Source organism: Anneissia japonica, unplaced genomic scaffold (genome assembly GCF_011630105.1).
Source record: "Anneissia japonica isolate Jap-2015-1 unplaced genomic scaffold, ASM1163010v1 scaffold324_len738069_cov173, whole genome shotgun sequence".
Classification (NCBI taxonomy): Eukaryota; Metazoa; Echinodermata; class Crinoidea; order Comatulida; family Comatulidae; genus Anneissia; species Anneissia japonica.
Window position 1 is genome coordinate 59,690 of NW_022692196.1, and position 18,623 is coordinate 78,312.

General features: G+C 34.9%; 2 protein-coding genes across 2 annotated transcripts in view; one reads left to right on the plus strand and one right to left on the minus strand.

The window, feature by feature from the left end:
- Positions 1–15,236, minus strand: part of LOC117100169 (glucosidase 2 subunit beta-like) — a 32,810-nt gene extending 17,574 nt beyond the window's left edge. The window contains exons 1-10 of the mRNA XM_033239742.1: positions 14,997–15,236; positions 11,597–11,716; positions 10,130–10,404; positions 9,333–9,396; positions 8,174–8,324; positions 6,707–6,785; positions 6,082–6,180; positions 4,280–4,598; positions 3,475–3,634; positions 2,500–2,574 (exon numbers count right to left, since the gene is read on the minus strand). Of these exons, the coding sequence (XP_033095633.1) occupies positions 2,500–2,574; positions 3,475–3,634; positions 4,280–4,598; positions 6,082–6,180; positions 6,707–6,785; positions 8,174–8,324; positions 9,333–9,396; positions 10,130–10,404; positions 11,597–11,716; positions 14,997–15,108 (1,454 nt within the window). The 5' untranslated portion in view covers positions 15,109–15,236. The remainder of the gene's footprint in view (positions 1–2,499; positions 2,575–3,474; positions 3,635–4,279; positions 4,599–6,081; positions 6,181–6,706; positions 6,786–8,173; positions 8,325–9,332; positions 9,397–10,129; positions 10,405–11,596; positions 11,717–14,996) is intronic.
- Positions 15,237–17,072: 1,836 nt separating this feature from the next.
- LOC117100172 (nucleolar transcription factor 1-like) overlaps positions 17,073–18,623 on the plus strand; it is a 13,349-nt gene continuing 11,798 nt past the window's right edge. Inside the window, exon 1 of the mRNA XM_033239750.1 lies at positions 17,073–17,096. The gene's annotated coding sequence lies outside the window, so the exon portion shown is untranslated. The remainder of the gene's footprint in view (positions 17,097–18,623) is intronic.

Genomic DNA, 18,623 nt, shown 5'->3' on the forward strand with positions numbered 1-18,623 from the left:
TATTTATCATATATTAGCTGAATAAAAATAATATATATATTATACAATTATAATTTTAACATTTAACAACATTAATGCAGCAAAGCCTATCCAAAACCCCAATAAAATCTAGGCCTCAATCTAGGCCTAGCGCATATATAAACAACGCGTAAAATTGCGCGTATGAGCCCGTGGAGTTGTCAAGAACGCCTAGTAAAGCCAAAATATTTGCTGTTTTCAATCGAAAATTTTTAAAAATCGGAAGAAATTGTCCAATTGGCCAATATTTCACAGAATACAAGAACAGACACTGATTGTTCATTGGCGACCAACGATAACATCCAGAAAAATTGCACAATTTTGTAAAAAGACGATAATTACGACCATGTTTAGCGATATTAACATTTACGGAGTTAGGGCGTTGTTTGTTTACATTTTTACTGTAGACTGGCCTTAATTTTCTCGTTAAAATTCATGATTTTTATATAAATTCATGCATTGCAAAAATGTTGTTTAGTAGCTGATATAAAAATTAGACAAACAGAACATGAATGGGGGGATATTATACTCATATATTATTTTTAGCACAATTATACTATGTACCAAAAAATGCAGTTCCGCTAGGCTCGCATGATCCCAATCGCGACATGAGTGTGTTCGTTCGAGGCTTGCGGTGCGTAAGTATATAAAAGGCGCGTTGAAAACACTTATTGTCCCAATATAGTGCGTATGAAACCGCCGTGCATTGAGGCTCCTGGAGAAATGACCAAAAATAAAACAATTTTTGTCTCCAAATATGTATTTTCTTTGATGCGATAGTTCTTCCGATTTGATTGATGGCTACGATTTGTGAGGCAATATAAAGGCCTAGTCGGCAAAACAGAGTGGAAAATTTTCAAGTTTAGAAATCTAGGCCAAAGCTTAATAAAAAATATTATTTTCGGCTTGTTCTTGCCGGTCGCATAACATGTATTCGCGGGCCGGAAATGGTGCACGGGCTGCCAATTAAGAACCCCTGCTATAAATCAACAGTTCAATATCAAAATAATCATGTCCTAAGGTCAGGAAATGGTCAACAAACCATTTATTTAACCTTATTTTGGTAGTTAATCATTTCAATAATATATGCACATGTAAAATGGCAAATACTCAAAAAATCATGTTTATCTTGACTCTAATAGTGTTGTACTTTTACTTCCTATTACTAAAGCTTGACATGTACAATTTCAATGAATGACAATTATTAAAGATTACATTCCCAAGTATCTGAAAATACCAATAATTTCAATTTTTTACTACAACTTAGTCATGTTGCCACAACTTGCCTCATATGGGCAAATCGCATTTATTTTTCACATAAAAGTGGACAATGTGGACAAAACTTTCGACCAAATGACCAGTTAACCGCCGTTTAGCTCAATCTTTGTAAGCATATTTCACTTTTAAGAGGCCTAGACAAAAACTGACGCAAACTGACAAAAAATATGACGCAAGAAAATCACATACCAGACTGGGAGAACATCAATATCCTACATAAAGAACAAGGGTGGCTAAAACAAAAAATTAAAGAATCAATATGTATTAGGAGAAATAACGCTAACAATGAATAGAGACGAAGGCACACATCGCCTCTGACACCTATATGATCAACTGTTAAAGACGGCTGGAGCGGCCCACTACCAATGAACATCGGCGGAAACCCTTCAGAGATTCTGACGAAGCCTGACTGATAGCCAGGCGAAACTGTCAACAACAAAAAACAGTGAGTAATATTTGGTTTATCTCAAGGAATTATACATATTTGGAGACAAAAATTGTTTTATTTTTGGTCATTTCTCCAGGAGCCTCAAGTCTCCAGCAAGTCGCAGAGTATCACGAAAATTGCGAAGACCTCCACTCCAGCACACTGAAAGAATCTTCAATAAAATAACCCAACTCCTGTAAATTCATAAAATCTGCATGTTCCCCCAACCCCCACATTTCTCTCAAGGAAGTCAATGTCAATTGGTATCCCTATAAGTAACAAAACAAAATTAGATGTGAAAAGAAAGTTGGCTTCAAGAATTTTCCCGGAAATGATTTCTTCCATCTTAGGACCCCTGTTTCTCTTATGTCTTTCAACTTACTTACTTATTACTTAAAATTGAGATTGAGGTAAATTCTTGGTTGATTTGAAATGGAACTAGCCAACCCTATTACAAAAGTAGATGCAATATTTGGTCCAAACTTCAATATAATATATATTCCAAAATGTTTTCTATGACTGATATATAAATTAATAATAAATAAATTTGTAAATGTGGTATAAATACTGTGCACCCTCCAATTCTAAACCCATCTAATTCCGAGACCCCTCTAATTCGAGACCACTTTTCCAAGTACGCAAATAACATTCTTCAACCTTTTAACACAAAGCTAGCCCTCTAATTGGAGACCAACCCCCGAGTCCACCCTAAATTTTCAGGTCCCAAGGGTAGTCTCGAATTGGAGGGCAAACTGTACTTATAGCAAATAACTTACCCTAAAGAGGTTTCTGCACCACCATTTTTAGGCCTTTGTGTTGATTTTTCAAACGGGCATAATTTGTATGTATATCTGTACATGAAAAAATATTGTGAAAATAAATTAAAACAAAAAATAATACGGAGAAGTAATGATAATCACAGCTTTATAACTTCTGAAATAAAAACTGTCCAAAATCTAATATCGCAAAACATCAGACACTGTATTTATATGTCCTCTTCGTGACTGAGACTCGTAAATGAATGACGACGACAATTAGCTTGTTAGAAATATAACAAATTAATTTAAAAAATGATACTCATAAAAAATTAAGTTAAAAAATGATACCTATCCTATATTTTCTCCTTACAATAAATTTTCTCTCCATTTAAAAAAAAATTTGTTTTCTTTATCCATTCTCATTCCTTAATCCATTAAAAATTCTTATTCATTTGCTTACCTAATTTCCTCTCATTACCTTTCACTTTTTCCTTTCTCCTTCCTATTTCCTCTCCTTATTTCTTTCCAAATGGCAATTGTACAGTTAAACTTGCCTTAGGCACCTAAGTCGAATTTGCCTAACTCAAATAATTTCTAAGTCGAACTTATTTTAAATACCAAATTGTTGTGTTTCCATTAATAAACAATCTGTAAGTCAAATTTTATCTAAGTCAAACAATTTTTCAATGGCATTTTGGATTCAACTTAGGCACGTTCAACTGTACTCCTTTTCCTTACCAATCTTAGTCATCATCCATTCTATATTTTTTCCCATTTAAAAATCGTATTCTATACCAAAACATTACTTTATATTTATTCTTACTTTCCCAATTCTATTTTAACCTATTATTTCTCCTGATAAAGTATGTCTCCTTGATCTGCCCCTTTAATCTTTCTTCTGCAACTTCATTCACTTACCCACTTCCCATACCCATTCTATCCATTTCCTACTTCTTAACCAGGCTACTTTTCTAAATCTTCCTACATACTTACTCTCTATCGGTAAATTCAAAACACTGATCTTGTAGAATGGCAAATTCCTGATCAGGTCCAAAATCTTTGCTCTGTAGTTTCTCCAATGCACTAATTTCATTATTTAATCCAGTGTACTTATTATTGGCTTCATCAAACTCACTCCTGGCTTTATCAGCAACTGCAAAATAATAATATATACACTTATACTGTATTTTCAAAGCAAAAATGTTAAACAAATTTTATTTTATTGATTGTTTTAGCCCCACCTAACAATTCTTAATGTTTTAAACAGGATTTAGCACTGAGTCGTAAGACAATTGGCCGAAGAATCAACATCCACTCTCTTTAATCTCTGCAGGCCTTGTAAGGTACCCTTCTTCATGGAATTACATCAGCCAACAACCATCAGAGCAGTGTCTCTTGTGTGGATGCTTAATTAAACTTCATCAAATTTCTCATTTTTTTTTTTCATTTTATATATTAGTTATTTAAGGTTTGTTTATACTATGACGGTAACGATCAACAATAAAAAGCTAAAAAGAAATTGTTCATATAGAAAATTAAAAAAAAAAGAAGTTTTCACACTAGCACAATTCGATAAACGATTTATTTATATAGCATTATACACAAAATAAGTGGAACTTAACTATTATTATTATTAAATTCCATTATTAAATTGTATTTTTCTATCTGTTTCTATCTGAATACTGAATATATCTTTAACGAAAAATAAAGACATACTCATTAATATAATATCACCATTACGTGTTTCTGACAATAGTATAGAATATATTATATACAAATGCTATCTTCATTCACTCACTTTCAATAAGTTTCTTAGTGTTCTCATTGTAATCTGGCATTTTTTCTTCTTCCTCTTCTTTCACAGCCTGTTTCTTCTTTTGTCTCCTTCTCTTAGCCGCTTCTAAAACTGCCTGTGATCGCTTCAAATGCTCTTCCTCATCGACCTCATCATGTTCATCTTCATCTTCATAATCCTCATCATAATCATCGTAATCATCATGGTCAAGGTCCTCTGAAATGTCTCCTGCAGTGTCTTCTTCATGGTACTGCTCTGGCTCTATACCAGGAGGTTGGGGTGCATCGGTAGCTTCAGTGTCTTCTTGTTTTTTTTCTACTTGCTAAACAAAATTTAAACAAAATATTTCTTGAATTAGAGTTTTGCTCTTCTATGGCTATGAATTTATTATCATGCTTCTGCATGAATTTCCATCCACTTCACTTCGGTCCCATTATCTAATCCCCTTCTGCTCCGATAGCCTTTCTCCATATGTACAGGTATCAGTGGCAGATCCATGAATTCAAAACAGAGGGGGCACAGGGAGAGATTTTCACAGACAAAATGTTCTCCCACCTCAGCACTACCATGGTTGGGCTGAGGAAAGACAATTTATCTAGAGGGCCTGAAATGGCACTCTCAGACTTGAATTTGATTATAATTTTATTTTGTTCTCCACTGTGTATTGTTTTTTCCTTATAAAGTTGTAATTTGCACTCATGATTACCACAGTGTCACTTAATGTTATATTGAACCTAATAAAGATCATATATCATGTGAAGCATTATGTGGGCAAAAAAATTTGTTTTTCAGTGTGTCAGGCTGTCTGTTAACAAGATTACGCAAAAAATAATGAATGGATCACCATAAAATTTAGTGGAAAGGCACATAATAATCGAATAAACACACTATTCAATTTCTGGAAGAAAAGGTCAAAGGGCAAGGTCAGGGTCACAGAAATTATATATTTTTTTACCCTCAAGCATAAAGGAAAATAATAGAATCACTCCATGTATTCAGGAGCACTCAAGAAAATAATATGCCTGAAGACAACTGGTGATTTCATTGTTTTCTTGAGGGTATTCTGCAGCACTAAAGAAAATAAATGTGCCTGAATACGACTGGTGATTCTTAATTTTATTAAGGGTATGCTGCAGTTTTGCCCATTACCATGACCTGTGTATTGTAGGTACTTTACTGTATTCAGGCACAGGGTGGAGGAATGCTCTCCATAGAGTGACTCTCTATTTTTACATAGTTTTACTTCACTATCCATCAATCAAACACTATAATAATTTTAATTTAATACTTTATTAAACCAATTTACTTCATGCAATGTTTTATTTCATAAGTTAATATGATTATACCAGATTCTAATTTCAATATATTGCATCCAACGATCTGGATAATTTGAAGCACAGAGGTCTTACTGATTAGTATTCATAGGTAATATTAATATTATTGATTCATAGTTTTTATAAAAACAAAAAGAAATGTTCTATTCAACAAGGCGGAGTCTCAAATCTTTCATTGAATGAAAACATTCTTTCCATTGCATGAATACAGAAAATTCATAATTCATTTTATGACTCGCTTAAATAAAAATAGATCCTTGTCATTTGATATTGTTTACCTTTCTTCTGAAGGAAGCAGTCCATCTCCTTTCAACCATTGCATGGAACAAAACGAATAGAACAAAAAATGCATGGATAGAAAATGTTCATGATGAGTGACGAAATGGTGTAAAACACGGAATTTCGCATGATACAAAATCCACCAATCAAATGACAAGGATCTATTTAGGTGTGTTACACTAAGTACTGTACCTTGTTGATTTCTTCGTAAGTTTTTTTAAGTTCTCCATCCGTCCAGAGATTTGTAACAAATGCTTCTTTGTCCACCTGACTCTGGCCGCCAAGAACTTTCTATTAAAATGGTGAAAAAAAAAAATGTAAATAAAAAGTGGTGTATATTTACCTCTTGACAGAGTGAGAGGGATCATCTATTTCCCCAATTAACTTCATGAGAATGCAAACTATATGTTAAGAGTACAAATCTCAACCATGATTTTAGTCACAATAATCACCTTTTTTTGACAGAAAAGAGTATGCATAAAGAGAATAATGTTGTTCAGAAGTTTTATTTATTTATTTAATAGGATTTATATAACAGCTAAAGTGTTAGTGGATACAGAACCATATACACCCAAAGGAGTATTATGCGTGTAACTACGCACCGCCCAGTTCATTCCAAAGTAACCACCCAACCAGGTACCCATATATATATGCTCCTGAGTGAAAATAAGCAAACTTGAAGTGTATTGTCGAAGACACAGGCCAGAGCGTTAACGACTGCACCACAAGCCTTCTACTACGGGTAGCCAGTGGTGGTGCCAGTGGAAGCTGGTGAGGAGAAACTTTGTTCTCATAAAAAGTATGTTTTAATTGTTACCGTGGCTTCTTCGTTGGATACTGCACCATCTTTGTCACTGTCAAAGCCTTGTACTAGCATAATCTCTTCTGTTGTTAGGCTAGAAATATAAAGAAAGGAAAACAATGTCAGTACTACTCCAAATGGTGTTTTCATCCGCAGATTCAATAAGAATCCTAACCTAACCTAATGTCAATAACATACGCGAATAAGCGCCTGGGCGCTTAAAACAGTATTTGAACTTTTTGAGGGGCGCTTATTCAAACAGGATACTTATGAAAACAGAGTGGAAATTGAGGGGGTGCTTACGGAAATAGATGAAATTTGAAGAGGATCTTATGGGAACTTGGAATATTCAAGGGGGGCGCTTTTTTGAATGAAAAATAAGGTTATATAGTACAGTATAAGGACATCTGGAAAATGAAGATAAACGAATGGTTCTGGTGTGCAGAAAAGATAATAGTTCAGAGAGCATGGCTTATGACAAGAATGTTGTCAGTATTTACACAAGAGCAGATGAAATTAGTGGTGGTAATAGTTGTTGGCAATCTGCCGATTGAGATTAGCAGGATCATTGTAAACTCAGATGAGAATGTGCTAAATTGCATATTTTCAGGGAAAAAAAAGAAGTGACCAGACAAATGTAAAAAGAGGAAAATTAAGAGGAAAGTTGGAAAGATACTATCCAGGGAGCTCCCATCTGAGAAATATCCTCATTTTGAAATTGACATTAGAAAAAAATGTGAATCCACTCCGAAGCTCAAATCATGCTCACCACAGTCCCAGGATTGACTGGACTATTGGCTTGCTAAAAAAAAAAAATCACATGATATTGTTGAGGGGCACTTATTCAAATTAGGAGTGGCGCTTATTCAAATTAGGTGGGACGATTACTCAAACTGGGCGCTAAAATTTTCACGTTATGAGGGATGTTTATTTGAGGGTGAGCTTATTCAAACGGGGGAGCTCATTCGATGCGACTACAGTATTTTGCCACGGATAATAATGACCATAATGATGATGATCCACAGATATATTTCCAGTGGTTTCTCTCAGTGGTGAAGTGGTCAGAGCACCAGGAGACAACCCTCTCTTTTTTCCTGAAGAGCGTAGTGCTTTCATTAACTATAGCAGCCAGTGGCAGATCCTGGAATTCAAAATAGAAAGAGCCCGGGGAGATATATTGATAAACGGATGGTTTAGACCATCTCAGAGTCACCATGGTTGGGGATGAAGTAGAAATTTTATGATTATGGCACCTCAGGATGGCTGGAAATGGCACTTTAAAACTTAAAACTGAATAGTTTTTCTTTTTTTTTCTTCATTTTTTAAGTAACTTTGAGCACCCTCTTAAATCCAACTATAAACAGTTCTGTAAAGGTTGTGCTTCTGAACATTCCCAACAATTAAATCATAAACGGATCTTCCTTGTGGAATACACTAATCAATACATTTGATATTCCACTAGGAACTGTTAAGATATCTTACATGCCGTCCCCATCTACATCCATCTGATTGAAAGCATTCGTGGCAGCTTTTTCTTCCTGTTTTTTCTTTTTTTCCTCTAAATACTCATTCCATTTATTCTCATGCTCTTCTTTTGCTTTTTTCTCCGGCTCTTCCGCAGCTAACTTGATAGCTTCAGATAAAAAAGACATCAGCAAAAGAAGTTAATTAATTTTAATAAATTAATTAATTTAATAGCTGATTGAGCAGCTGATTAATTAAATACATTGACTACCACAGGGATGAGTGTCACTCTTTCCCCTTTTAAGCCAAAATAGGTACGAGATACCTTGTGCAATATCAAAATTATGAGACTTACCATCCCATAACCAGTGCACTGTCGCTAAATGTTAAACTGAGTAATTATGTGACAGTATTGTATATTTAGTACAGAGAGGCCTTAGATACTTGTAGTCATAACTTTGGCATAGTAAGTCGATTTTAGTAAAATGATGTGGAGAATGGAAATACAGTATTATAAAAATTCAATTTTCTTGTTTTGCTCAATGGTACTGGATTTTAATAATGTAATGTAAATGATTTTTTTAAATTACTGTCTTTAATATAATGTGGCAAAGACAAGCCAAACCAGTTACTCGTCGCAAATCCTGTTTCAGAGATAATGGCCAAACCATGCTGCAATGACAACAGTTTTGAAATCTATTTAATTGCACTTAGCTAACCTTTACATATCTATGTATCATGCTATGCTGTTATTTTTCCCATTTTCAATATTAAAACAAACATTTTTCAACGATTTGGCTATGGTTTCTGCACAAGAAATGCCCAAAATTTGAAGGCTGATTTCTCAAATATTGTTTTTTAAACAGCTGTATGTTCAAACTCCTGTAACGTCATAACAAAATGTTCGTTCTAAATGAGTCTTTTACCATTTTATAGCTCTCATTTTGCTGTTTACCCTGTGTTAATAACTAAAAATCGATTTTTGCGATGAGTGACTGGTTTGGCTAGTCTTTTCCACATATTGTAATGTATTTATATGTACATGCAATATCTTTTAAAATAATAAATTTGTACAGTATTTTTAATGTTTTATATAATGTAATAATGTTAAGGCAACCTGTAATTGGCTTTTCTTTGTTGGATAATGATTTGAAAAAAAAAAAAATTCCTCCTATACCTTCTTTGCCTTCTTTTAACTGTTCGAATTCTGCTAATTCAACTTTTTTACTAGACAATTTGTCCTACATAAGAAATAATGAAAACAAAATCAAATAATGAAAAAAAATCAATCAATCAATTAATCATTTAGTAATCAAACAAATAATCCCTTACAGATCAATCAATAACCAATTAACCAACCAATCAACAATTAATATCTGATCAGGCACTTAATATTTAATATTGAATATTTAAAAATGTATTGTCCCATGGAAAAATGGAAAATACCAAAAAAAAATTTTTATTTAACTTGGGTCAATTTGAAATTAACATTAAATGTATCAACATAGAAATTAGTTTATTTCAAAAATTTGCACCCATAATTTTACAGGCAAACTTGGGAGTATCCCTAGTTACGCGTTTAATCAGCACTACTAATTTCATTCCGAATCATTCACTCCCCACCGGTACCCATTTATACTGTACTCCTGGGTGAAGAGAGGCAAACGCAGGTAAAGCGTCCTGCACAAGGAGTGCAAAGAGCATCGGACTTCGAATCCCCAAAGCACAAAGCCTTTCACGCTGCCCACACAAGCTCCTACTTTAATATTCAAATTACCATATATATTCAGGGCTAAAGGTAAAGGTAGTCAAACCAGTACAGTTTCGGAGGGCCCATCCCTCTTTCTTAAGCGTTGTGGGGGCCCAGACTGTGCAATGCTTTGAGGGACAGTTTGAAACCCCCAACCAAGAGGTTGAAAGTCCAAGCCTCAATTGAATATCTCAACATTCAAAGAATATCAACTATTGCCATACTTCCGTCTCCTTCTGTTTTGCTTGGCCGTGCTGTATGTATGCTAGCCGAATTTCGAAGCCTTCATTCTGCAGAATAGCATCTTTCCTTCGTTGTTCTCTATCGGCTCTGCCTAGCTCTTTACAATCGTTTATACACTTGGTAGAACCTACTTTGTATTCATCACTACCATCGCAGCAATCGCATATACCATCATTGACACGCGACGACGGTATATATATAGGTATATGTCCAGCATTGGTGCAGTGGAACTTTCCATTAGGGCAAGCAGGGGTACCTAGAAATAAGAAACACAATAGAATTGTACAAATCAGTTGTGGTATCAAATTTAATTTTGACAAATCTGTGTGCATTGCCCATGTATAGGCATGATAATGTCATCCACATATGGGCCAATCAAGAAATATTTGTTGCATACTGAAATTTTATACTTGAATAGACCTTTAAGGCCTGTTTCTACTGTTTTTCTTTTAAGAATTATTCTTTGCAGCAGTAGAAATCCGGCCAAGAATTATTGTTTGCAGCAGTAGAAATGGGGCGACAAAATCTTTTTGGCATTCCAAAGAACAACTCTTTGGTAGAGGATCAATAAAGTGCCGGAACGCTAAGGAACTGTTCTTCGTAGCAAAGAATCATTCTTGGTAATGGTAATGGTAATGGTGGGAAATTTGTAGTGCGCCTTCCACAATAAAATCGTCTCAAGGCGCCGAAAAAAGATAGGACCAAGAATTTTAAAAATTAAATTATATTATATCTAATATTAAAGAGCCTATATTAATCAGAATATTTTTTTTAAATTTAATTTATTAAAAGTAAAAATAAATATAAATAAATGAATAAAGTAAATAAATAAACAAATAGAAAATAAATAAATAAATAATTGATAAATTAAGCCTTCAAAAACAGGCAGACCAAAGAATGGAAAAAACCAAGCAGCAACATAAAAAATGCGCACTCCTGTTGTTGAGACGGCGTCACCACCACTACCGCGTACACGCAGGTACTCCGGCGACAGTATGCTGGGCTCCGGTAGCTTCTACCTTGGATAAGCCTCGGCTCTACTACTGTGCACTGCTAAGGTGGCGACGCCGGCTCAAGTAAGGGAGTTGCGACTTTAATGAACAAAAAACAAAACACTTAAAATACTCTTAAACTACAAAAATTGTAAAAAGATAAACTTAAAAAAGGTGGGTTTTAAGTTTCTTCTTAAATGTATGAACGGAAGTTGATTCACGGATAGAGGCTGGTAGCAGCAAAGAACCGTTCTTCACTGGGTAGTTGTAGCTGCAACACAAATAGCAACCCAATTTAACCTAGGTCAACCTAGCCAGTAACAGGTTAACATTTGTTCTCAACATACAGTAGCATTCTTTATTTGAGTACTACAGTTTAACCATTGTATTATTTGAATACAAACATAGTTCCAAGAGATAAAATGAATTATCTTGTCTGTTTGAAAAACTTCTTACCTGGTTCATCTGAGCTATCCTGACAGTCACAGTAATCATCATTCACTTTACTAAATGGAATCTTTGCTGACCCATCGATGCAAGTGAACCACTCTGGGTCGATACTATAGAATTGTTGCTCTGTTGAAAATGATCAAAACAAGTGCTAATTATTCGCCACTTATCAAAATTTCCATTATTTTTTTTTAAGGAAGTGGATATTTACGTGACTGTAAAAAAATCTGTATATGATATATTTATGTGAAATAAATATTAACGCATGCGCTGTCATATCCAACTTCCTGCAATCAAAATTTATATCAGAACAAGCCGTGGTGCAAGCCCACCACAGCACTAATATGCCAAGGCCCTTTTGTTGGCAAGTTAAATTTATGAATTTAGTGTACCATGAATCCACAGTGTACAAAAATCAAATCTTCCCCAAACTTGTAACTGTGTTTAGTCATGTTAAACAAACCAAACAATGTTTTTATTCAACAACATTCAACAATCGACAGCAAACCAACCCACATGGGGAATCCTCAAATTGGTTGAATGAATTTTTATAAACAGTTTACGACAGGGAGGTTTGACGTTTGTAAATTTATAGGTATTTGATTATAGTTTTACCATTTTTTAACGTAATTAAATTTGCTACAGTAGTATGAATTTTAATCATTAAATAGATTATTGAATCATTGTGATAATGAGCTAGAAATAAGCCTACTGTATTTGTATTCGTTTCACTCCCATAGCCACATCTGAGCGAGGCTATTTATACCATGCTCTCTACATCCATACTTCATAGACAAATGCACAGCATACAGTATTATTTCTTTCAAATTAACTGCCAGTGTTGTTTTTTTAACTACTGTACAGGTAGCGACAACATGGGAAAATGTGTTTGAATAAAACATTAAAAATATATGCTTTGCCTACTTGATTCATAATGATTACATACGTGTATGCATATTTGTTGTTTACTTTTTGCATCATAGCATACATGGTATGCAGACCTGAGAGATGTTATGGGCCTAGGCCTATCTATATAAGCATAACATAAGCTCATAAGCTAGGCGAACTTAGGGCCTAGTAGTAGGGCCAGCCAGACTATATTACATACTATACATCTCTCGGTGTTCTTTGTGCTCTATCAGGTCTTGATGCTTGACCCAAATAAAGATTATAATATAACCCCAAAGTTGAGGGCACTGTCATGCTGGGGCTATCTCTGATTTTTTTCTGCCGTATTTTCTTGGAAGAAACATCGCCGTTTTGCATGTTTTTTTCACTTTTGCACTTGTATCATTGCTCGTTTTCCTTCACTCGTCACTTTTTGCCTTGCTTTATAGTCCTGTGGTTTCTTTTTTGTCTCAAATTACTGCAGCTTTGTTCTGTTCGTTGGCTATTTCAAAATTTGTATACAGTATAATATTTACCTCCCTCTTTTTTGCTATTTTTTATCTGTTTATATTTTTTTATTAATCTGTGAATTTGTCCTTTTATATGATTGTCTTTTTTATATGATCGTCTTTTTTGTAATTATGCTTTATGTAAATCCCAAGCAATTCAGTTTTTCTGTCATTTGTGGATGTTTTTGAAATAAATAAATAACGACGTTGTTGTTTTTGTTAGTGACAACGTCAGCAAATGTGTTTGAATGAAAAAATTATTACTTCGTGATGATTAAATATTGTACAATACAGGCTTAGCCCTAGAAGAATATCGTTTTCGAATACTGTATCAATTTCATGGTATTGAGTGCTACTGTACTTTAGCAGGGAACCTCCATGTTTTGGTGTAGGCCTAGTACTGTACATTGTCCAGTTCAACAAATGATGCGAGTAAAATGAAAACGACACAAATATTTCAGGCTCATAATATCACTATTACTACTATTTGAAATAGTGATATATTTATTGATTAAACTACATACTATTGTAGGAAATAAAATTATGTTTAATAAAAACAAAAATTAAATCAGTGTTGTGGTGAGCTTGTGTATCACGGATTAGGTCGATGCTAATTTAGAGTGCTGAAAGTTGAATCTATAGTCTGTACACTGTGCATGCGTTATGTATTTCATGTAAATTGTTGTACATTCAAATGGGAACTTTCATGCTCAACAAAAAATCTGTTATTATAAGTATTTTTGTATTCGGTTGGTTAAATAAGAATATTATTATTGTACCTTTTCTCTGTTTTATTTAACATTTCTTAGCCAGAATCTTCTATGCCAGCCTTAATTTTTCAAGTAGATTGCTACAGTTCATTAAAATAGCTAAGTTAATATCATTAGTTTTTTAATTTTTGGCCTACTTTGCCAGTGGTATCTAGAATAACCTAAACTACTTAAGCCTGGCATCGTCCTCTCGTCTGCTTAGAATTTCCGCATGGCTGGTTTCCAATATCAGCCTATCGCATATTTAGTGTGGCAATGGAAGTGAGAGCATACAATTGTAAAACTTCCTATTCTACCAACCACATGGTGGCATTAGAATAGCAAATTTAGCACTTGAGTGGAAGTGCTGCACTTCCATGAGTATGTGCGCATGCTCATTTTCTCATTGCTTGCTTCTCTCTACAGTAGCTATAATCGGGTTATTTTATTACTAGACATTCTATGATCTCAATGATTAAAGTTAAAATAAATTTTTCATACATACGACCGGTATAGAAGTAACTTGTATTATATTGTTAAATATACAGGAATAGTAATTTTTTGAAGAGAGGAAACTGTGCTTATCAGATTATATTCCAGTTTTATTCAATGATAATCTTAATGATAATGACTGGAATTGTTTTTAAATACTTTACAAATAATTATTTTGATATTTCTGTCACATCTGTTTCTTTGGTTCCAGACAGATGGGCACTGCCCTAAATAATACCAGGTACTGCTCAGTTGTTTTGTATTTTTGTATTTTTATGTACCTACCACCTAGAAGGCTACTGTATGTAATAATAAATTAAATCTGGGAGGTACTGTATGTAATATAGCCTGGCTGGCCCTACTACTCTAGGCTCTAAAGTTCGCCTAGCCTGTAGGCCTATTGAATGACATTTTTTGATAGTAGAAATAAGTTTTAAAAACGTTATATTCCACTAACAAATTAGAGGAATGACATATATCCTAGGCTTATTATGCTACAGGCCTAGGCCTAGGAGTAGCCTAGGACCATTACATCTCCCGGGTTTGCACTAGTTCAGGCAGGTTTAGGTGACCTGGTGTTACTAGTAGTAGACCTATCTTTCTCTACTTTTTAGGCTAGAGGCTTAGACCTAGGCTACGTCCTGGAGGCCCTTCCTAGAAGAAGGCCTAGCCTAGGCCTAGGCTGGCCGGTTGTTACCAATCGTGCCCCACCAGTCGCAGACAATGATTGACATCAAGTCAACATGGCTCGGAGGAGCAGTTACTTACTAGAAATTGAAACACCTCGTAACCTTGTATTCTCACACTTTGAGAATTGAACTATAATCAGCACATACGAAAATATCCAACAAACTGAACGCTTCATAGTTAAAGAATACATTAAACTTCCCAGCAACTATGCCTAGGCCTCTGCCTACCCTTGCGAATAATGATGACGCCGGTCCTGTCGGTGATGCAGCAGCTAACACATGCACACGTCGCTCTTCCCATAGAGGCTGTCTATTCTTCGCATACACGAAAGCGCGGTTGTCGAGTAATACTGCCACCTATAAATATCAAGCTTATTTTCATAAAATATAAATGACGTTTTATTTATTTATTTATGTTTATAAGGCCTACTCTCCCTTAGGCGAAAAAAAAAATTCTAGCCTAGACCTAATTTTTTATTGCAATGGGAAAATTAGAAGCTCATTTCACGCCATCAATCAAAATTTTTCCAGGGACACCCCCTCCCCCACCTTTCTCTTTGGGTTATCGATTCATGGAAAGAATAGGTATGCAACTACTCATTTTCTTTTTTTTTTCCTTCTTTTTTTTAAATGTATGTATATGCGCATAATAGGCCTATATAAGAACGAGAAAGTTTTCTTGACCGTTTTCAAGATGGGGAAAACCTTGAATTTTGAAGAACTTAAAAGTCATTACAAGACACCTCCTCAATCAACAAAAGTCGGGAAAGCTCATTTCCTGCCATCTATAGGAATAATAATAGCAGGGGCGGATTTAGGGGGGGTCGGCCCGGCCCCTCCCCCCTTTTTGGGAGGTGAAAAAAGAAAAAAAAAAGAAAAAAAGAAGGAAAAAGAAAAAAATGATAGCCCACAACGCCTCAAATGTTATTTTCGGGCGTCTAGAACACAAAAATTTCGCGGGGGCATGCCCCGGACCCCCTAGGGCATTGTTGTCTCGATCGGCCCCCTTTTGGACATATCTGGATCCGCCCCTGAATAGGCCCTATTCAAAGCACACAATTGAAATTAACTCTAAATCGATGGTAATATTATATTATAAGGCCTACGTTATATACATTATATATATAATTATACATGAAGATACTGAGCACTTTAATGAATATTCAGATTCGTGATACTTTGACTTTAGAAACTATATTTATTTAAGGCGAATTTTTTGAGTCGACTCCTGTAGTCTTTATCTCAACGCTTGACATTAAAATTATTTTTGATAAAACCATACATATGTTTTATGTTTATACAGTATTATTTAATTTGTTGGACCTTTTAAAAGTAGACCTATCTTCAGCTGGGATAGTTTGGTTTATGCATGTTATAAGCCTGCGTTATAAAAATCTGTCAACCACGCATGGTCGAGGTTGCTTCACCTATCACGATGTATTCCAACCATCATGAGGCTATAAATGAGCATTTGTCATAATAGAACGCAAATTATTTTTGTGATGATGAAAAGTTAACACAAACAATATGGTGGCACCACCACTGATAATAATAAATATTATATTATTAATATTATTGATATTATTACTCATATTAACATCACGAAATTCACATAATTATGATATATTTTTGTTTCAAGTGGACACGATTCTATGATTCTGTACAAATGTATCTTAGAAACTGCTGAATTTCTACTAAAGCCTGTGTGCGAGCGAAGTACAATAAACGCCGGGAACCAGGGAACAATTATTTTCCAACCATTGGCAAAAATCGTAATAAAAGTAGAAAATTACAAGATACACAATAATATTGTCCTAAAAAGGTCATAAAATAATAATTTAATAAAAAATAAAGCATACATCCTATTATTTAATTAATTTATAGTTGGTAAACTGTATACGTATTTATGAATATAACTGAGATTAAATGACAGTACGTTGATCCAGTCAGCTGGTACTAGGCTTAGACGATCGACAAGCCACGAAGTGCGTCGCAACGACTTCGACGGAGCCTATAGCACGTGGATAAGTGTGTTGTGTTTGAATCGATTTCCATTCGGTATTTGTTCGATGGAAATACCGTAATCTACGTCCTGACGATCGGGTTACAAATTCTACAAAAAGTAAGTTCTGGTAATAAAATAGGTTAGCGAGACGAGATTCCTAGTGCAGATTTAATGGTATACGAATTGAGGCCTCTAGGCCCTATGTAACAAGCTGGCTTAGGTCTACTCTCTCTACGGTAGGCCTACTGAGTTAAGAGTAGACCTAAGCCAGCATCAGGCCCCTAGAGTAGATAGGCCAGCCTCGGCAAGGCGCGCGAGGAGAGACACCTATCACTAGGCCAGCTGTAAGCTTAGCCATTTCGTAATCATTGTATTCATAAAGGCTTGAGCATTTTATTTCATATGGTTGGCTAGACAGGGATAGACATATAATGACTCATTAGCTCCCTCCTACTCTAGGCCCAAAGCCTATAGCATTACCAAATCAACAGGGGGATCAGGCCTACAGATTGTCATGTCAAATGCTCGGCAGTTTCTGTTTGCCGACTTAAAACCACGATTCCATTTTGCCGAAACACAGTTTGCTGAAACACAGTTTGCTAACAAGTCAATCAAAAGCATTGAAACATTAAAATCGGCATAAAATTAACGATGGAGCATAAATTCTCTTACTGTAGTGACTGTGTACGAAACTGGTGGGGCCAGCGGAAAGTAGGGGCCCGCTAGATTGAGACATGAGATTTTAGAGGCCATCCAATGTGAAGTGATCACTGTATTCGTATAATAAATAGCTGCTTATCGTAGTTTAATGATTATTTTTGTCTTACAGTATTCTGTAAATCAATCTTGATTATAAACAATTGAATTACCAAAAAAAAAAAAAAAAATTAAATAGGTCTGTGTCAGATAAAATGTCAAGCATATTTATAATAAGTACATCAAGAAAGTTAAATAAGATAATAATACAGAACCTTAAAGGAAATGGGCGTTTATTGTAGAGAAAGGGTTTTGAGGGGGAGTTTATTTAAGGGAGGCATTAATTTTTTTGTATGTGTAAAATTGATATATGTACTGAATGCTTAAACACCCGTTATTCCGCTGTAAATGTGATATTACAACACAATAATTACTGTCAAAATTTTTCATGGTCATAAAAGCGTATTGATCCCAACCAGCCAAAAATGTAATTCTACTGTCCATTAGAACAAATTAATAGAATGTGTTGGGAATGACTTTGTTTCGATAGATGTGTTTGGGGGAGTTTATTAGAAGAAAAATAAACGCCTTGCGACGTTTTCGGAAGAGTCGTTTAGAAGGGCAAACTGAGTGTCGGCAAACTGGGTTGTCATGATTTCGGTGAACTGGATTCAGCAAACTGGGTTTCTCAAAGTGGCTATTAATTCGGCAATCTGGATTTCGGCTAACTGGATTTCGACAAACTGGTCGGATACTGTAAAATTTTTCGATTGCGCAGATCATACTCAAAAACCAGTTCAAATGTCAAAGCCTAATTTTCTGCAAAATCTGTGCGGAAGTATAGGCCCTTTTTTTTCTGAAATGCAATGACAGATATCTATGCCAAATTTTTGCATGGATGATATACCATAATCCCTGTGTAGGCCTTATATTACAGTGTGTGGTTATACACATCTAGATGTGTATAAGAGACAGTTATAAGCCTGCGTTATAAAAATCTGTCAA